The sequence below is a fragment of the Micropterus dolomieu genome, linkage group LG22, assembly GCF_021292245.1.
Source record: "Micropterus dolomieu isolate WLL.071019.BEF.003 ecotype Adirondacks linkage group LG22, ASM2129224v1, whole genome shotgun sequence".
Classification (NCBI taxonomy): Eukaryota; Metazoa; Chordata; class Actinopteri; order Centrarchiformes; family Centrarchidae; genus Micropterus; species Micropterus dolomieu.
In genome coordinates this window covers 8791799-8813621 of record NC_060171.1, presented here as the reverse complement: position 1 = coordinate 8813621, position 21823 = coordinate 8791799, and the positions used below count along the sequence as shown (strand labels likewise).

Here is a 21823-nt window from a genome sequence, read left to right as displayed (position 1 = left end):
GCTCCAGTCTGTCTGGTCTTATCTTCCCACCCCACTCTGCCTTTAATCTTGTTGATTCAGAACTGCATCAGACACAAAGACGTGTCTCTCAGGAGTGTCTGGGAAGAAGCAGAGCAAGTGACGAATGGCAGCAGGGTGTGGAGGCTGGATCATGACGGGATGTGAGGTTTTCAATCCAGGCTCTTTTAAAGGGGCAGTTAGGGTTTTTAAGAGGCGTGTCTGAGTTCATCAGAAGATGGGTGTCCTTGCAGGTTACTCCAAACATGTCTGCCCCAGCTGTTTTGGCCTAGGGCTTGTACTGAAAAGCTGGTCATAGTCAGAGTGGCTAAATGCAGTTTACTAATAAAAAATGTAAGAGTGTTTAGAAGTGTTTGTTTTTATTATTTTAAACTTGATATTTGCCCACTATTGTAACTGCTTACAGTCTGATCTATAACTGAGAATAATTTGCTGCTCTGAAGCTTTCAATCATATTACAATTTTTTATTAGCAAGTCTCATTAGTTTGTCTCATTGTCCATTTTTAACCACACCTGTCAATACAGCTGCAATGTTAACGTGTCAGCTTTGGAAAAAAAAAAAAAGGAAAATCTTTTCCATGGAAGCTGAGGAAACTGTCCACTGATAAAGATCATCACAACAGCTCCTAAATTGACCTTGAGGTGACATTGTTTTGTTTAACTTCTGTTTCCAATGGCATTTGAACCTCAGGTCTTATTTGGTATTTATTTAAAGTTGCTGTGTGGAGTTTTTGACCATTAGTGGTGCCATGGAGCAATACTATGATGATTAGGTCCCTCTACTTCTGCATGTACATGTGCATGAGCACTTGGGTGATGTACAAGCTCCTGCCATCTACAGAGGGCTGTAATGCAATTGTAGGCATGCAAGCCACACTATCCTCTAATTGACAGTTGGTGGCAGTAATGTGCCAAGAAATTTCGCAATGTACAAACAAAAGGAGACAAAGATAAAGAGTCTATGCTGATATAAATAACCCAAATTTGAAAATTTTATGTTTTAAAAAGGAATATTGTTTTGCCTCAAAGATTGGTGGGAAACACTGGATGTAAACATAACTATGTCTGTTTACACATAAACCCCATAAGATAACTTTAAAAGTAAAGCATACTATCAAGAAAGATGCTTTGATACTGTTTGTTCCATATTTTTATTGTTTCCTGACACTGAACATGAATACAACGAATGACTAAATCCTACGTGAATAGCTGACACCAGGGTTGTAGATGTGGAAATGAGATATCCAGCTACTGTACTGCAGATACAATACTCACTACAAATAACCAGATTACAGAGACATTGCTATTGTTTGTAGAGACTATGCAGATCTATGCTGAGAGGTTACACAGGATACTTTGCAAATGTGTTAGCGTGTTAGCATGACATGAGAGTTATTGGGTTTAAACAAGTCGTGGTCCAACTGGTTTTCTGCCTTGTCTTCATGAAGGTTGCAGAGCTTCATTCCCGGACGTAAATCCGTGTGCACACTACATCATCGGCCCCAAAAGTCTATAGGAAACAAAAAGATAATTCTGCGTTTTAGACACCTGATAGTGATTAACCCAGTTAGGTGGCAAAGAAAATGTTACATTAGCTTCACATATTAATGCTGTTTGCTGTTCCACTTCAACAAACACGTGTGACAGTAAGCCTACTAGGCCGGATGGTCTGAGGCTGCATCGGGGCAACAGTAGCCCTGCGTTTGGACCAGCAGAAGCTCTCTCATTGATTTGAATGCAGCCAGTCCATCAGCAAAATTGAATTGGGCTCAACATTTGCTGCAACACAACGTGACACAAGGCGCTGCATTGGCCAGTCAAATACATGCACGTGTACATGGTGGATTACATTGTAACGTGAATGCCATATTTCTACTGTTTACCTTACCAGTGTTGCAATGAAAGATGAAATTATTGCCGTCGTCATACATTTACATCATTTTTAAATCCTGTGTCAGAGTATTATAAACCTCTGCAGTGTTTTGGCATCTGAAAAGCCTTCAAATTATTTACAGATCTGTTCCTGGATTGTATTTCATGTCTCACCTTCATCAGCAACAAGGCACACTCCCACCAACTCACAATGCAAGGGTGGTTGATTTCAGTCTGAAAGCCCACTTAGAGTGCCTGAACCCTCTCCCCCTACACCTATTCAACATCTGAACTGGGTGGGCTGTGTCCAACAATTTCTGTAACTTTCCAAAACCAGTAATCCGACAACCATGCCAACCTTGTCACGCCTCCACACACTGTGATCAGCCAGGTTTGTGCAGGTGTAACAAGGCAGGATTTTTTTGTTTTACATGACTACTTCTGTCTTTTTTTGTGTGAATAACCAAGTTCATAATGAATGTCTTCGAGTAGAGACTGTCCAAGTGTACACCCAAGTGGCAACCTCCAGGTCTGAAAAGTGAAGCCAATGCGAAAGTGCCTTAAACGGCATACTTTCTAACAGCCAACAGGGGACGACTACACTGGTTGCAAAAAGTCAGATGCATTGGAGTCTATGAGAAAATGACCATACTTCTCACTTGATTTTTAACCTTACTAAACACTTTTCAAATAAGTTTATGGTGTCTATCATTCTTCAATAATCAGAAAAGAAGGGTATGCTTCAGGGCGTGGCTACCTTGTGATTAACAAGTCGCTACTAGAGCGACCTGTCAATCAGGTTAGAGGCGAATTGCATCCACTGCTCTGCGTAACCATACAGTGTACATTTAACTTGCCATGAACTTGTTTCAGGGTTTTAGTCTAAGAACTTTGACTCTTTCACACTGTTCAGTTTCAGTTGATCAAAGTTAATTGTCTTGTTTAGCATTTGGTTGAACTAAAAGACACTCTAAGGAGTCGGCTGTTCTTTTTTTTGCTAAGTTCATGTTAAGTCTGTTTTCGCTAGCCAAAATTAGCATACCAATTAATATCACAGTTACGGTGAATTACAGTGAACTAGATTGTTTCTTTTTTCTTTGCATTCAGTTTGGAATGAAAGAGCATAAGTTGTTCAAAGATAGTGGGGTTATGATATTATTACCATATTGTTAGCTTTGGCCTAAAGTTAAATCTCTTAATGTCAAGAAAATCCTATTAAACAATGATGTATGTGTCACAACATCACAGTCAAAATGATGCCCATCAATCTAGGTCATACTGCAGACTGTTGATGATGAAACCAAAAGAAACAGCTTAGTAACGGATTTATGTGTCCTTTGAATGCACAAGCTTGATGTGATGGAGTCCAACCTTCTGATATGCCATAATTTTTTCATTTTATTTCAGGCTGATGTAGCCAGAGAAAATCCACACGACTTTTCCCTTAAAGTGTTTTCTGACTAAACCAATTAAACGGATCATGCAAATCGCATGGAAATGTGCCCCACTTACAGTGTGAACTGCCACAGACAATCAGACCATTGCTTTATGATCGCTAGTCTTCCTTTGAGTCTCGCGCTGAAGCTTTGCAATTGTTTGGTTGTCTCTGTGTCTGCTGTCTTTTTTTACAAACGGATAGTTTTGATTCAGATTCAGACAGTGTTTGTTTTGGTTTTTCCAGTTGTTTGTCCCAAAAGAAAGAAGCTGTCTTGGTGCAAAGATGACTCAAGTCTTTTTCTCTAGAGAGGCTTAACATTTTCCAGGCTGTCTATGTTACTGTATTTATTTATTCAGCATCACATACTGAAGCATTTGAAAAGTGCATTTGCTAAAGTTTATGAGCAGGTATCTTTAGTTATGGTCTCAAACTGCAATGATTATTTCCTAACTGATGTTGAGTTATTTGGTTGATTGGTTAGTGTGAACATCTATTGGAGTAATTTATGACATTTCATATTTACTTGTGTGTAGATATATAATAGTTACAATCACAGCCAAATATTCTCCCTTAAAGAGGCGAACTATTTCAGCCAATTCTAACTGTGTAACCATTTGCTAACCCCCATTCAAGCCCCGGCTTTTCTGTGTGTAGTTTGCATGATCTCCCCGTGTCTGTGTGGGTTCTCTCCGGGTGCTCTGGCTTCCTCCTACCGTCCAAAGACATGTGGACTAGGTTGACTGGTGACCCTAAATTGTCCTTAGGTGTGACTGGTTGTTTGTCTATGTGTGTGTGCGATGGATTGGCAGCCTGTTCAGGGTATACCACGCCTTTCACCCGATGTCAGCTGGGATTGGCTCCAGCCCTCTGTGACCCTGTATGTAGGATAAGCGGTTGACGATGGATAGAGAAGGCAGTTTGTTTGCCAAAGGGCTGGAGAGCTGTACAAGAATGAGTGTCTGCAGGCAACAGTGAAGAATAGTGGAGGTTCCTTTCAAGTTTTGGGTTGCATTTTTGCAAATTTGGTCAGAATAATTGGTCTTTGCACTGCTTAGTAGTTCTGACAGATTGTGTGTAGAGTGCCTAACTACATAGAAGAACTGTTCTTCAAGATGTTTGAGCCGCCCTCCCTGTCGACTACCTTCAAAATGTCCAAGTGTACCTAGAATAATTAATGCTGTCTTTAAGGCAAAGGTAGATCATACCAAATATTGATTTGATTTAAATGTTTCTACTGTTCATTCACTTTGTATTTTGTTAATTAATCAATATAATGTATTCATACCTATTCACAAGCATTCTTATTTTACAGCAGTTTTTTCAAATGACTAAAACATGTTGCACAGTACAGTATTTCAGTTGTTTTCTGCCAAAATAACCAATGTAATCGTAGCATTTACAGCATTATTAAAAAAAACATTTATGGTTATGTTTAGGCACTTCGTTAAAGTTAGGGAAAGATCGTGGACTTGGTCTGCAGTGACTTGAAACACACAAACACGTGATTATTGTTATTTCAACATTTAACTGAAACCATGATCTTTCACTAACCTTAACCAATGTGCTTTTGTTGCTTAAACCTATCCACAGATGGAACTCAGGTCTCCAGTGTCCAAGTCCTGCAGCTTTTATGGCCTCCATCTACCTGAGACAACCTCCCAGTGACTCCGGCTTCATTCACTCAAGAAAATTTTGCCTCTGAACACAATCAAGTTAGTGATTAGCCTGTGTTTGCCACCACAACTTAATTTGGGGGGAAAATAGTGATTTTCAGACGGAGTTGTCTCTTTGGGTTTTGATTAAATTAGAAACAAAGTGGTCATTTCACTTACTTTCCACACTTCCTTCATGCTTACTCCAACACAATCAAGCTGCTGTTGTACCAAAACAATGGCAGATGTCTCAGGCGAGTGATGACAAGATTTTCTTGTTAGCGTTAACAAATACAATGTGCATGCAACCAGTTTCACAAAATTTCCCTATCTGTAAACTCCGTTACAGGAGGAATGTGGCTCAGTGTAGCTTTTTGCTGTTGATACTAAAAAGTAAATTTTGGGACTCTACAAGCTGTCTGTCTGCTGGGTTGTATAATGGTGTGACAGCAGGGACTGAGGTGGGACTAAGGTGAGAAGAGCAGGGGCGCACAGAGACTGCTGTCAGAGCTCGGTCAGGTCATTCTCCTTTTGTACAAGAATGCTTCAGCTCCTCCAGGGCAGCTGGTCACCAGAGCGTCACATGCTTTAACACATACAGCAACACATTCTGCTTTTGTCACCTAAACATTAGAAAACATTTCATATGTTCTGCCTTCTTCTCATTCGAAGCCATGTGGATCTGCTAGTGGAATATTGAGTTAGTATTTAAGCTTTGAAGGCACAAAAAAAAGGGCTTCTCTGCTTTCCTTTACTTGCTTCTGGCCGGTAATATAAAACTATGCAAACATCCTGTAATTACTTTTTCAGCATCTTAACCTTCTATATTGTTGTTTCAAGCTTTTGCTTTTTGGACATTCATCTTTCAAGTACTTGAGGAACAACAAAGCAGAGCGTGGGAGCGCTGAACGTTGGGAGAGTAAAGCTGTTGAGTCCCTGAGAACTGTTCGTCCAGTCCATTGGTCTTGGATGCTCCCCTGCACATCATTTGAGGGGCTTTGGACCCCATTGACGTCTGCCCATATTAATCTGGTTAAATACAAGGGGTATTACTGCAATGTCAGCAGTAGCAGCTCCCCTTGTTCTCCTTTCACATCTCACCGTGGGGTGGATGAAAGCTCGGCTTCTTGGGAAACGGCCTCTCTCATTTCCTTTACGAATGAATCTCCAGGGTGACTTCATACACTCCCTGCCTCATTTCATTAACTATTTCTCAAACAAAGTAGACTAGCTGCTCGAAAATCCCATTGTAATGCATCTGATGTCTTCTGAGTCTCCATGAGAACAAGCCACATAACAGACAAACCATACAGATTAGCTACCTATCAGATCATACACTCTCTGTACTTAGGATAACATTTGAAAATATTTGTCTTCTTCGTCTTGTATATCCTCTTTTCGTTAAGCCAAGCAATGGCCTGAAATAAGAGTTCACTGACTGACTGAACTTCAGAGGCTCTTTCATAAGCAATAATCTATTAAGAGGCTTTCAGTAAGATGGTGAGTCATTGCTGTGCGCTCACCAGTGTAAGCTCATCGCCATTTAGCTCTCGGGTCCAGTAGGTTTTGGGGCCGTCGCCATCCACCAGAGTCTGCTGACAAGAGATCTTGTTCTCCGACTCCCAGGTGGCGAGGCTCTGCAGGGAGAAGGACAGCAAGGTGGGAAGGTCAGTATGATGGTAAAACACATTAGTAAGACGTATCGTTAATGGGTCACTAAATAACAGGGTTTATTACCAGCATCACTAATCAATGTTGCTGGCTGTGGTCAGAAATTTGGTCTGTTGCATTTGTAACCATACCCAACAGGGATGTCACAGTGAATTGACACACCCCAGTGTACACTTCTACATCACTGCACCAAGGTGAGAAGTTAAAGTGTCTATAATAATTTTAAGAATTATAAAGTATCCTAAAACTTACAGAGTCATCACCTGACTCAGCTTTATGGAGCTTTAAAGCAAGTTTATAGCATTTTCTAATTCATTCTCATAATTTTTTTTTTAGCTGCTGCAGCAGTGAAAAAGCTCTAAAAACCAACTCTATGCTACCTGCCCGCCACCAAACAGAAGATAGACATGATAACAGATTAGCTGGTGAACATAGCGGAGCATTTAGCAACTAAATAGCTAAGTTTGTTCCCTTATGAGTCTGGCTTTCTCGTTCAACGTCGCTGGCTGACCTCACTAGCGCTCTTGTTGCTGAATGAGAACAAATCCCTGCAGCCAGGATCTAAAATCTGATGGAAAACCCTCCCAGATGAGTAGAGGCTGTTATACCAGCAGGTTGATGCTTGTAGTTTTAGAGTGAGATGTTCAATGATCATGAATGTGTGATGTCCCCATCCCATACCTTTGGCCAGATGTTTTACTGTCTAGTCAAAAATACATAAGTCCTGTGCTAATTCATAAACAGAGCAATGTAATATTGTATAAAAATCAATGGCCTAAGTCTTTAACACACTAAATTCTCTTGGCACTTTGGTCGGTCAGGGTGTCCATCTGCTAATTTCGCTTCAATAATATTTCAGATGATATCAACAGGATCAGTCAGATTTTGACAAGTAACTGACATAAATTGCCTATTAGAGAGTTGGGAATTCATAAAAGATCAGGATTGAGGTGACCCTGTGGCTCTAATTTAATGGAGAGGCTTTATAATTTTGGTCAGCTTAGGGTCCGCACTTGTATCTCATTTTCTCAACTGTCTATTGTCACAAAAGGCTGTTATGTTCGAGGTTTATCATGACATTTTAGGAAATACACTTATTACATTTCTTATCGAGGGTAAGTGATACCAATCTAATATTTGTCAGCTAAATATTTAGATGAAGGCAGGAGACTAGCTTAGCATAAAGACCAGAAACAGGGGCAATCATTGAGCTTTAGGTGCTATCGTTTTTGTGTTTTAGCGGTGCTGGGCGGCAGATTCTGTTACAGTTGAACATAGCTGTCTCCCTCTGTTTTCAGTATTTATGCTAAGCTAAAAAGTATTAAGCCTTTTCCAATCTGTGTGCTAAGATATGCTAACTCTTCTGTCTGTAGCTTCATATTTAATAGACAGATATGAGAGTTTTATCAGTCTTCCAATCTAAAACTCAATAAGAAAGTGAATACACTTGCTAAAAAGCATTCATTTAATGTCTATTTTCCCAATCAAGTTTTTAATCCAAAGATTGGCCTACTCTTAAGTGTTGGCTTCGCGTTGCAATCTGAATCTGATTATATTTTCCCACACTGTTAAAATTAGTTTTTCCTCTCATCAAAGCCAACTGCATTTTCCTTTTCAACGTCTTAAACTAGTGATCCCGCTCCAAAGCCTGCAACCGATCAAAGCTGCCATTGCTTCATCCAACTCAAGCACAATGTTTATATCCAACAAAATACAAATCTGGACAGGCCTATTATGAAGAACCATCACATAAAGCATTTTCATGCGTGGTAGCATATTTGTAGGGTTGCTCATAGACAATTTATTTGACAATTTGTACATTTTTGTATTTTATAAAGCACCGCTGCTCAGTGTTGGAAGAAGCAGCAGCCTCAGTTTCCCAGAGGCAAATGTTAATCACCATATCAAAGGTAAGTTAAACCATCATGGATCCCCGCGGGCTGCCGTCCACAGACTTTGCCAAACTGAACAAGAACAGGGCTTTTCTACAGCTTTCTACAGCTCTCCTTCTGATTTTTTTTCTAATAAAGCCAGAGCCCAGAGAGTCGATTAGTCACGGCTCCATTTTAACGTTAGCATCAGTCTCACAGCCTCTGACTTGGATGGATTTTCCCTCATTCTCTTCAATGGGCATTAAGTCACAGAGAAATTCTTACACAGTCTCTCTCTTCCACGTAGCACACCAAAGCTTGTGCACACACATTTGAGACCAAGACAAATTCATCATGTTTTTTCTGCAGCTTTTTACATATCAGAACATCTGCTGCCTTCAGCTTTGATTCAGTCTCTTACAGACTTTAGTGTCTCTGTTGCTTATCAGACACAGTGTGTCGAAAATTGGTAGAACATCTCATTTCCTGCTTGGTTAAAAGTTTTTATGTCGGATTTTTACAGAATTCCTTTCAGAGCCTGAAATAACACGCTGTCTCCATCTTGGACTCATCTCTTCCCGCAGTTTGATCACATTATCTCTCCCACATCAGTGTTTGCTTGTCACCTTTCTCTCTCTTAGTAGCAAATGCCTTTGGACAAAAATAGGAAGCACAGCTGCTCTTTATCAAATCCACTCATATTTTACCACACAACAGATATCACATCTGAGTCCCTAATTACCACTTAACTCTGACTGCAACAAAAAAATCTGGCAGTAAAGAACTCCATTCAAAAAGTCCCACCTTCATGAAAGATGGGTTTCCAGAAGAAGCTATGGTCCTAATTGGTCATTCCACATCCAAAAGGTGTCCAGACGTCTTATTTATAATGGTAGTAATTACAAATTAGCGTGAAAATATTTTTTTTGCCTTGAGAGAAACGATACACAGATTCTACAAATGAGGCCACAAAAATCCAAAATCCAACATTCAGTGTATATTAGAATCAGTCCAAAATAATCAGTCTCACCACTCACTTTTTTGATTTTTGATTTGCCTGTCATTTGCTGCAGGCCTGGTCCTGCCTCTCCATGATAAATGCAACAATGTCAGAATCAAAGAAATCAGCCTTGCTCGAGCCACATTGGTCTCTATCCGTCCTGGAAATACATTCCACTTTTATCCAATAGCCCCAAACTTCTGCGAGGCTGCTGAGCTTTACAGATAAGAATTTACCTTCATCATCACATTATAGGATTACCTGTCAGGGGTGTATAGTCCATTATTATCTTGTCCTTGAATGCCACTGTTTCTTAAGTCAAATACCTTTAGTGTTCTGGCAGCTATTCTGCTTTGTCTCTGGTCCTTATTAACACAACATCTGCGCACCCTTTGCCCCATGGCACATCAAAGTCTGTCTCTATAGCAACCAGCTGGGTTAAAATACTCCATTTGTCTTTTAGCCCAGAAGTGACTTGCTTTGTTGTACACTGGAAAGTGTTGCTGCACTGCAGACACTGTTTTATTTCTCAAAACTCATTCATCAAACTTATTTTTCAGCAAAACTCAACCTCTGCAGCACAAGGCAGCAGTCTTAGAGCTTTTTCCACCTATACAACTCCATCTATCAGAACAAGTACATAATCGCCTCATTCTGACTTCCACTCTGCACTCAAGCCCGTCTGGTGTCTGTTCCTCTGTATTCTCTCAGCCTGACAGGAATTATCACTTTCTCCTCCTGGAAGTGAGAAGAGACCGTCTGATCCCTCCCAACTCATACAGATTAACTGGAGCTTTTTAACCTTGTGGCGGTGTTAATCAGCCCTCTGCTCTACGCCAGGCACAGATCAGCGCCTAATCCCTTTAACCACAGGGGCAGCTGGCCTCAGCCAAAACCCATTTAGGGCTCTCCTGCCAACCACCACCTGAGAGTCCGCCAACACCCCACACTGCCCCTCGCCGTCCCTCCAGCACATGTCACACTGTGTCAGTGGGCGCTGCCTCCTGCAGGCTTAGCTTCACTCTTGCGTATGATTGCCACAGAAGAACACAATGGTTAGTGAGAGCCAGCTCCTTGATTTCTTCTTGGTAAAAATAAACAAAATATATACTACAGTTGATAATTATTAAGACAAAGATTTTCTTATTGTGTTGGCTCATATTGGATTTGAAATGATTGTGATGGTAAAGTTCTGGCTTTCATTTGTAATACTCAGATCAGTAGTATTGGATTGAGCTAGTTCAACAAAATGCCCTAATTGACAACTGACAAATGACTACTGTATGTTCCTTGTGAAAATGGTCACCCGTAGTGACCTCATCACCAACTCTGCACTTCCCTTTAGCTCTACAGGGCATTCCACAGAGTTAATTGTTTTGGTTTTCTTTCGTCACTGCGTTCTTCTTGTTCTACTTCTGGTAGAATTCAGGCAGTGTAGACACTCATCACTATGTTTAATACGTATGTTAGAAGAAGAAGAAGTAGTAATAATATACTGCAGGGGTCTGCAAATATGTTTTGCATCAGAGGAATATTTTCAACCATTAGATGGTGGATGAGAATATAACCCTTAATGTTGACTTATGCTAATATGTAGTTCGGTTAGCTCAATTGGTAAGGCACAAGACTTACAGCTCAAGGGTTGAAGGTTTAATCTTATCTTTTGATATTATTTTTTCTCTCTTCAACAAATGGATTCTGCAGCAAATGTTTCTCAGACCACAGTATGTGCTGCACTGTTTTTGTTTCAGTGTTTGATCCATATCCATCAACCTACGGACACTTTTTCATTTCCCCAGTATCTCCAGGCAGTGGACATTTAGGGAAATCACATTTTCTGACGGCTCTTTCAGATGTGTGTCAAGAAGACTCTTTCATTGTCGTTCAGAGTTTTTCAAAGTAGAAGCTCAGTTTAACTCTGATTATTACATTGCATTACAGTAAACAAGCTTCTCGTGCTTTTATTTTGTAGGCAAAACCACTAAAGAGGAAGTGATTATGTGAGTAATTGTTGCTGTCATGACTGAGATCTATTTCAGCACCGCCATCAAAGTATTTATTTATTTATATTTTTTCTATCAAAGCACCATAATCTGGCAGCGGGCCAGGTATTATTGTTGGCGGGCAGTTTTGGCATGGGTCTATAATCACAGAGAGAATTAATGTGTTTCCCTTGTCAATGTTTGTATAAACTTTATCTAATGTGTGGTTTATAATGGACTGTGGTGCAGAAACAGTGACAATGTTCACAGTCTTGGCTTACATTTTCAGTGTTATCTGTCAGTGGCCAAGTCACAATAACATATGGTTCTACTGAATAAAAGTTAATATAATTTCTTAATAAATATACCTAAAGAAACCTCATTTCTTGACTGGCCACTCTCTGCTGTCTCAGAAGAGACACCTTTTGTGCTGTGTGAGACACCGTAGCTGGCCTACGCTCTTTGAAAGGTTAGGGGGCAGTGGTAGACTGGACCGATGGTTGCAATTCACAACCCTCACCACTAGATGCCACTAAATCTTACACACTGAACCTTAAAACATGCAATGACCATTTGGGAGAAGTGGAAACATGTGAACACAACATTGACATCTGTAAGTAGATAAGGCAAACTTGTTACCAATCAGTTCTTTTCACATCCAGCAGTTACAGAGCAACACTATCATTCATTATTATATCCTTGTGTATTGTCAGTAGCTTCACTTCCTGGTTTTTATTATTATTTTATAATTTTGGTGTTTTTGTCTAGCTTTGTTTCCTGTCTTCCTTGATTCTTCATGTGTCTCACCTGTGACAAATTACTCTGCCTGCTTGTGTGTGTGTGTGTGGTGTGTCCCAGTATATGTTGCTCTCAGTTGTGTTCAGTCTTTGTTGCATTGTAGTCATATGTTGAGCGTCCAGCTCAGTGCTCCGTTTTCCCTGGATTTCTGGATTGTTTCCTTGTGTTTGGATTGCTGTGCCTTTGTTGGACACTGTGTTTGGAATACTTTGTGTTTTATTTCGACATCCTGTAAGTGACTGTTATCATTAAAATAAACCTGCAAACTGCAAACCTTTGGGTCCACACCTCTGTTTCCCTGCCTTTCTGATAGCAGAATATCAGAAAACCTAAAAGAACACACAGGCAACGATTTAAACAGAAATGGACATTAACAAAATTACAATAAAACCCAAGATCTTGACAGCTTGTGTATTAATTGGAAGTTTGAACAAGAACGTAAACGGTAACTTCAGTAACTTTTAACCTCGACCTTATTTTTCCATGTTTTTGTGTCTATGTGACTTACTAGGACAACATTTTTTGAAATTCGTTCAGTATTGAGCGAGCACTCTGCAGTCTGCAGCAGCGAAACAGGGCTATAACATTATCCCTGCGAGCAATTGCAACCCATGAAATTACGTCCACTAAAGTGCTTATTTTTGACATTGAAAAGCTCAGGTTGTTATTATAAATGTCTAACAACACTGTGGAAAGGATGCATACAGAGATGGACCTTTTTTAAAACAGAAAGACCCTTTTTGTTTAACCAGAAACAGTCACTATATCGCTCTTGTCATGCCACCAGATACCAATGATCAAAATAGATATTTTTACAAAGCAGAACATGGGATTTGCTGGTCTAACGTTACCGCTGCCTCGGTGAGTTAGTTTGTTTGTGTTATTGTATGACTTTGTTGTTTTTGTTGTGTTATTATGTGTTATATTGACTTTGGTTTTTTAAAGGGTGAAAACACCAAAGTTGCACCAAAGCCCGTTTCGCTGCCGCCAACTACAGCGAAACGTGCTTGCTCAATACTGGACCAATTTCAAATTAGTCACACAGACACAAAAAACATAGGAAAATAGGGTCCAGGTTGAAAAATACCAAGTTACATTTTAAATCCATTTTAACTTTATAGTCAGTTTTGAAATTTAAATAAAGTGTGCTGACTGCACTGTAAGATTAAAAAAAAGAATCATTTTTGTAGGCAAATGCTGTGATGCTGATGCCCAGACCCAAACAAGTGGATGTGGCAAATTTGTGATGACAACTCGACTTGATCAGCCTCAGAGAGGCGTCATGTGACCAAAAGCCACACTGAGAGCCGTCTAACCCTGCCCAGGACCCAGCATGCCCCAGGGCACAGACAGAAGGAGCCACACTGTCTCCTGGGATCTGAAATAGGTCATGTCTGCTCTCCCTGACCGCAACATGTAGTTCATGCTTTAAAATAAAAGGTACAAAAATCTATTTAGCTCTTGTTTAAGTATCTATGTCTTTACAAGCATTATGTGAATATGTGCAATTTTGCATGTTATGCATGACGGAAATACACAGATAAAACCCCTTTTATGAATTCTGTACTGCAGTACTGCACATACCAGAAAGGCATTGTGGTTCCCAGAAAATACATATCTCCAATTTCTCAGGCTTTTGGCTGACTTTTGTTAACTTAATGTAGTGTATGCACACAATTACACATTTTTCTTTTGCAATATTTCCTCCCACAAGCATGAAGATTAGACCTATGAATTTAACAGGATGAATTTTCTGTTTTTTTTTACATTTCAGAATAGAACCAGAAACCATCCCATCTAGCCATTTTGGAGGAGTAGCCTTGGAAAAACAGGTTTATATATTTATTAATTTATTTTGTTAAATACTGTTTATGTGATCAGAGTAACTAGGAGAGACATATTTCCTTGCTGAAGGACACTTTTTTTGGCTTTGTCACCAAACTAACTCAGACATCATGAGCTGTAATGTGCTCATTTCCAACAGGTCACATTTTTGTAATGGTCAGAATTACTTTCAAATTCACAAGTGATCTAAACTCTTCAATTACATACTTATGTAAATGTGTATTTCAAATTGGGCCTTTAAATTGGACCTTACTCATAGTCAGCTATAAATATGGCCTTTCCAAAAATGCTTCAGTCCTCCAGCTTTAAAGAGTTATTGTTGTTCTATGATTAAAAGATTTATAAAATTTGATATTCACCATATGAAATTTGAGGGTCCCATTAATTGAGTATGTAAATATCTATGTTCATTTGGATATATTGGATTTTTGAATGAAACCCTATAATTGTAGAGGTCGGTATTAATGCCAATATGAACATTTAAGATCATGGATTGGTTTTTCCTTAAAAATATAACTAATCTCATCCATAAAACTCCAAATTCATCCAGTGGTTGGAGAAACTTGAAAAATTATACTGTGACTGTCAACAACCTCCCACCCTGCATCTGTTATGCATCTATCCTCTGCTGCACTGCAGCCTGTTCTTCATGAAAAGGTTGTAAATGCAGATGGATGAGCATATTGCGGCACAGCTCTAACTTATTTCAAACTTGTTTTTCTCAAGGGGATATAACATGCACCTATGGATGGTAGGGTGTATGCCAATTTGAGAGACTGTCCTGATTCAAAGCTGTTCTGTGCTGCTGTGTCCTGAATCAGGATTTACACAAAGACAAAATACTTTTGTTCTAATATTGCACTTGCGCAACATATAACTTTAACATGATTACAAAAAAGTCGCCTTACGTTAGTGACGTTGGACCAGTTCAATTCCTTCCAGCACCACACCCCAAAATTTGGAGATTGTAAGGTTCTGATTGACGTCATGTCTGCAGGTGTTAGAATGATGGATTTTCTTCCTCGTGGACAGTTTGATTGAGTATAAGATAAATCATTTTAAATTTTGGACCATAGACCCAAATCCTTCCCTGAATTGTAATTGGTTGTTACTGATAACAACAACTACATTTACTTAGTAGATCCAATTTCAAAAACATCTTAAAACTGCTTAAACATACAGTTTTATGTGCATTTAGAACAGTAATTACAGTGTAATAACCCAGAATAGTATCCAATACCACATACTCTCTAACTATGCCATATAGTGAAGTTACATACTTTGATGGGAGGACTGTAATTAAGCACTGTAATTTGTCAGTTAATAAATAACAGCCACTTTTATGTGGCTCCTTGCATGTTTTGTTGTCCCCTCATCTGTCCATTTGTGTGAGAGGATAACACTGGATAACATGTCAATGTAATTTACAAACTGTGTCCTTACTGATGCCAAACAAGACTCTTTTTCTCTTCAGCTCAGACACTGGTTGCTAAGCAGTTGGGTGATAAACAGATATCACCATCTGGACCATTAATGCAAGATTCTCGTTACCTGAAGTGACTCAGTGGCAGTGTGTTTTTGCTGTGACCCTTCATTGTTTAGGTGGAATTTAATTGTTGAGTGAATTGTTCCAATAAACGCAACCAATAGCACATACATCACACGGTTGGATAAAAAGGTCAGCTTTGGGAATGTCATCTAATAAGTTATAATATGCATAATTACGCTCAACCTACATTTATAACGCAGATGAAGTAAATGTCTTGAGATCATATCAGATGTCTCTAAGAAACCAGTTTACTCTTATTACATATAACAGAACTCAGACTACATGTCAGAGCTTGAAGAGTTTTTGCTATTTTAAAAGTCCGACTTCATATGTTACTTTAGTGTTTTTATGATTTGCTAATCTTTTTTTTTTTTTTTTTTTTTTTTTTTTTTTACAGTTTATGAAGTATTTTAGCAGAATTTCTAACAAGTTCCAAGAATTTAGAAAACCTTGATGTTCCTGAGAAAATAAATAAATTAAAGCATACATGTCTTTTCGAAGCTTTTCAGACCTGTGTAGGAGCTCTGACTCTGTCAGGATGTGAGAATTCCCCCTTAGGGACTGAATTGCTTCAAAGAGAAACTCTCATCTATCCCAACTCAAGCTATCCTTAATTCAGCTTCACAGACGTGAGGATGATACCAATGGATGAAACTGCAAGGAGGTATTAATTTTTCATTTAACCCTCAACAACAATAGCGTGCAGATAGCTTTGAAGACTTTGACTGAAAACATACAAACACACAGAATATCCTGAAAATCCAAATGATGTGAAAAGGTTTAGACAATCCATTAAATTAGATATCTACATATGTTAGGATTAAAGTGCTGTTCCCTTTCTTACAGAAGCAGATTTAATCACTCAACCAAATATTGAGTTTTAAGACATTTGTGGCTCTTCAAAAGAAAACTATTTGTTAATATGTGAATATATAAATTATTCTTCATTTCTTTAGCAATTTAAAGAAGAATTAGACTTTGACTCAAACCATTCTGGATCTGTCCACACACACATTGACTTGTGCGACACCCTTTTGTTTTTATCTCTTAAAGAGGACTTAGACTGACTTAGATTCATTCCGTGGAGACTTACCACAACCATATCCAGCACATGCCTAATCCCAAAACTGAAACTGAATGTAACCCAGTCATACTTTTAACATAACCATAATCCAAGTCTCAACCCCAAAGTTTGTTCATTGACCTTAAGGGGTCTCCAAATTTGTCCCCACTTGGAAGGTGAGTCCCCACAATGTGACCGTATGACTGGAGTTTGGTCCCCACAATGCCATTAGTAAAAGTATGCTAACACACTAATGACTGTGACATCATCCATTTGCAGTGCTAGAAATGTTTCACAGAAATGAAGCAGATGTTTTATATTTGAATAAATAAATTACATTTCAGTAACATTTAAGGACCATACCAATGGTTTTGAATACTTTAGTCAATTTGGTTTGAAGTCCCTTAAACTCAACGCCACAAGTAACAATTTTGCAAACATTCCTGTTTCCAGGCAGCCAAAGGTTTCCATCCATTTTTGTATAATATGTCAAACAGCAGCATCTTAAAACTCAAAGTGTGGGGCATCCTGGTTGTCTATTGGTTAAGACATACCATAAAGCCAAAATGTCTTTTGTTGCATGTTATACCTCTCTCTTTATTGTAAAAATAATGTAACATTGACAAAACAAAATTCAGCTCTGATGTTCTCTATCATGGTTTACACAACTCAAATAGTCTATAAATATTCTGTTCACGGATGTTCATATTGTGTAGAAAAACTAGAACCCACGACTTTCTTGCTGTGAGGCAACAGTGCTAACCGCCGTGCCGCCCCTGTAGTATACATGATTTGTTGTTAAAGAACTAAAACTGGCAAACACAAAGGTATCCTCTTTAAAGCTACAAGTTTTACATAAGCATTTATGTGCCATATTTCAAAAATGTGCTTTTTGCAAGACTCATTTTCAATTGTACCTTGCACTTCCGTCCATCCACCGTCTCCTCATCAAATTCTTCACCAATGTGGAAGTTGATCTCAGTGGTGCGCACACTGGTGGATGTTTTGATGTAGAACTTCTCACCGTCCTGACGGATCTCCACATGGGGGTTGGAGGCCGCTGCCACAGCCACCTTCCTCAGCATGGTGTTCACTCCTGACCAGGAACAACGCAGGCCAGAGCAACAACAGGGAGAGACAGGGGTTAGTTTCACCATTTTAACAAGATTTATTTGGGGCAATTCATGGCATATTTCATTGCCTCATTGTACAACATGAGTATGAAATATCCTTGGGTATTTTTAGGTGTACTGTATCATTACCCATGACTCAGAAACTACAATATGCTGACTTTTTCTGGTGATTTGCTCTTTTCGTAAATATAGTTTGTAGCTGAGCCGAGGATACTTTATTTTTATTATCCTTAATTATGATATTTTCCCACTTTATCAAAAAATGCCGTTTCATGACTGTTTTAATTGGTTAGCAAATGCAATAAATATGTGTTACCATTCATGAAGCTTCTTACTGGTCACAAATGGAGGTGGCTTAATACTCCATAAAAAAAAACTTTAACCATGAGTGATAGATATAGGTGACAGGAAGCAAATGGGCTGATTTGAGAGCTGAGAAAATGTACGGCTGGATTTCGGTCGTGTGAATATGGTTCTTTTGTTTTTGTTACAACAAAATCAAATGCACCTGTGTGTCTGATAGAGACAGACACAAATCAGCACAAAAAGGAGAAAGAGAGAGATGAGGTCTTTGTCATTAGGCATTGCCACTACGTTCTGTTGTCTTTCTATTGTGCTTTACCCTCAACCCCACCCAAATTTAGACCTCTCCAAGCCCTCCTGCCTGCTTCTATCAGACGCTGGTCCTTATATATAGAGGTACATGCTGGCTGTATGTCTCCTTGTATTTCTGTGTATGGTGAACATGAACGTGAAGCTAAGTTTTAACCAAGAATGACAGATATGTAGCTGTTTCAGAGTATAGACACAATAAATGCTCTGTGGCTCTGACTGAAACCTCAGCTATTCCTCAAAACTAAGAGAAATCTGTGGAATTTTGCCATTGTGGTCTGTGTGAGGGATTATTCAGCCGTTTCCACAAATAAAAGAGAAATGTGGAGGATGTCAGGGCAAGTCAGAGCTGGATCTTGTCTAGTGGCTCTAAGAGTGGCGATCCTGCGTGTGGCACTGTCTGGGCTTGTGGCAAGACTTTGGCATGCGTGGTTTAACTCTGAAAGGCCATCTGGCTTTATGTCCGGCCAAAGTCATGGATCTTTTATTTTATTGGCCTCTCCTACCACCGAAAAAAAATTGCATATATAGAACACCTATATCTTTGCAAACGAGTAGTTAAAAGTTTTTTTAAAAACTAAATTCCCCCTTAATTAAAAACCACTGTGGTTTGCTTGGTCAACACCCAGGCATAAAAACACATTAATTTGACAGCTTACACTTGGCCCCACCCATGATCTGAAGGATCACGCCATGTGTTGTTTTAGCATTAAATATGTATGAGCATCAGTGAGCCAAGCAGTCTGTCCTTGTTTATGACAAAATTGAAAGATTGTTCTCAAAATAAAATTGGCTTACATTTCAAATATTAGACATTTTTATGCTTCATTTATGTCTAAATCAGAGGTAGAAGGACATTAAGCACCTAAGTTCCTCTGCCAACATTATTATAAGGAGCCATTAGCAAGAAGTACATGTTCTTAGAGAAAACTGGGACAAGGCTGGAGAAAGGTTAGTCAGTCATTAAAGATATTTTCCTCAAACACTATTAACCAAGTGTCATAGGTTTCTGCTGATTCCAATGCTCAAAGTTAAACTTCAGCAGTTTGTCTTGTCTTTGCATTTCTAGACTAGAGTCCCCATTTACTCAGGCAAGTCTTAAAAAAGTCTACGTTTTTGCTCAGTAGTAAAATTGTACATGTATATGAAGTGTAGACTGTTTTTACATTCTTTGATCAAATGCAAATACATATGCCTGCTCTTAATTAGCAAACTGTGAATCTGATGGATTCGTACAGCTCTGTTCACTCAGAATGTTCTTCTGCTATCTGCACCCTGGATATAACAATCCCTTTATACTGTACAGAAGCCTCGAACTCAACAGATAATTATGAAGATGTTGATGGACTTGCGGCACTGTACGGTATCCAGCTCCCTATTGACCAAAACCTTATTTAAGAGCGAACGAGTGATCTGCTCAAGCAGATGCGGGAAATGTGTTCTCGAATGGATGAGGTGCTAAACTTGAAGGAGTGACTGATTTCTCCTTAGACTCACCAGCCAATTGTATGGATAGTTGGCTTTTGAACCTTGCATCAAAACAAAACATGGCATGGGGTGTTTTTTTGGAGAGCATTCTGTTTTGAATTAGTTTCAAGTTTTTAGTGGTGTTTTAGGATGATCAGGGCTTTGTCAGTGATTTTAGGGTCTTAAAGAGAACTGTAGATTAACATATAATGTTGGCAATAATCTATATTTTTCATATTGTCAACAACTTACATGAAAAGTCAAACAATCCCCTCTTTAGTCTATCAACCCTTCCTGATTACCTCCCTATGTCTGTACTTCTCTGTATTCTGCCCCAAGCCCATTCATTCCTACTGAAGATGTAAATCTTTTATTAGGGTTTATTTAGATTTTTGATTTAGATGTAATTTTCCCGAAAACTGCTGGGCACTGTGGTTTTTAGAAAATGGCACTCAAACAAGAGTAAATAGTGCATTTGCTGGGGACTATTTTCTGCTGTGGATTAATACACATTTGGTATTTACAGCAGCAGGATGGTGCATTTGAGGTTGATTCAAAATTACCCAGGTTCATCATGGCATCAGTAAGGACACAGTTTGTAAATTACATTGACATGTTATGTGGTGCAACAGTGTGGCATGTTATGTGGTACAACAGTGTGGCATTTCTTTTTTTTTAATAGCTTTTGGACAAAAAATTACATCTATGGCACAGCGGAATAATCTACATCTTCATCAGGCTTTGACACAAAGGGAATATTTGTTAGTTGTATACCACAAAGTCGAGGCTTTCAGGGTCGAAAATGCACTCAGATACTCAAGAAATCTTTTATGTGTATGATGCAGCAATGCACAACTGTTTCAGCTTAGCAATTATAAAACTGTTCATTTTTCAACTTAACCTTCCCAGTCTGTGCTAAAACAGGGACCATTCATGTCTAAAAAGTTCTAACTGTGATCCAGTTTGGTGGAAACAGTTCATGGACAGTTGTTGAAGGATCTCCCTGTACTCATGGTGGGTCTTCTCCCTCAAGATTTCTACATTATTCTAAAGACACAGCCTTTTTTTGTGTCTGTTTCAGCATTCCCGGCGTGACGAAACGCTGCAACACAATTGAATGACCCAGTTAGACTGGTCCAAATCTAAACCATCACAACCATCAGTTAAGACTTAAAAAGGGTAAAAAAAAGAAAGGACCCAAGAGAATAGCAATGGGCTCCAGAGACCTCCCCTGGCATTGCTAATGCATGCCCTACTTAATGCTTTACATGAATAATGTTGTGCCTCCCTCCTATCTTCATGCAACAATACCACGTCTGTTTAGGCTGGAATTCAGCATCCAGTGTTTCATATCTCCTGTAAAGCCGAGGGATTTCCCATCGGCAGCATCTCACCGTAGATCTCTGCATTCTTTTCCCAGGGAGCCTCTCTGAACAATACAATGTTGTTGCAAGTCAGGCATGCAATTCTCGAAGAACAAGAAAAGCCTTTTTCTATATGGACAAGATGGATAGTCAACCTCATGCAGGGATGTAGCGCTGACTATGGAGGGGTGAGAGGAGAGGGAGAAAAGAGAGAGGAGAGGGCTTACCCAGGGCTTTGAGAAGTTCATCAAAATTCTCACTCCTCTTCATCTTCCAGGTACCGGCAAAGTTAGGCATGTCTGCTGAGGCTGAGTGCCGAAAGAACTGCCGAAAGAACCTGTTCCACGCTCTGATGCCTCTCTCCCTCTCTTTCTTCTTCCCTGTGTCTCTCTTTGACTCTTTCTCACCCTCCTCCTCCTTCCCTGTGCCTCTGTTTCCTCTGCTCTGGGCTCAGCCTCTTGTTCACACTGTTATACCCAAGAGTTTC

At 39.3% G+C, this 21823-nt stretch overlaps 1 protein-coding gene across 1 annotated transcript; it reads right to left on the bottom strand.

The window, feature by feature from the left end:
* Window positions 1–1151: 1151 nt before the first annotated feature.
* On the bottom strand, window positions 1152–21823 carry crabp1a (cellular retinoic acid binding protein 1a). The gene is made up of 4 exons (XM_046037859.1): window positions 21564–21823; window positions 17678–17856; window positions 6505–6618; window positions 1152–1529 (listed from the first exon to the last, which is right to left on the bottom strand). Exons 1-4 carry the CDS (start codon window positions 21631–21633, stop codon window positions 1479–1481), a joined length of 414 nt encoding a protein of 137 aa, XP_045893815.1. The 5' UTR covers window positions 21634–21823; the 3' UTR covers window positions 1152–1478.

Bases quoted from the DNA above. Each gene is read 5' to 3' on its own strand.
- crabp1a (XM_046037859.1), bottom strand. From the start codon at position 21,633: ATGCCTAACTTTGCCGGTACCTGGAAGATGAAGAGGAGTGAGAATTTT. The intron at 6,619-17,677 runs GTACAATTGAAA...TTCTCCCTGCAG, and splicing joins TGGATGGACGGAAGTGCAAG to AGCCTCGCCACCTGGGAGTC. The intron at 1,530-6,504 runs GTGAGCGCACAG...TGTTTCCTATAG, and splicing joins ATGGCGATGAGCTTACACTG to ACTTTTGGGGCCGATGATGT.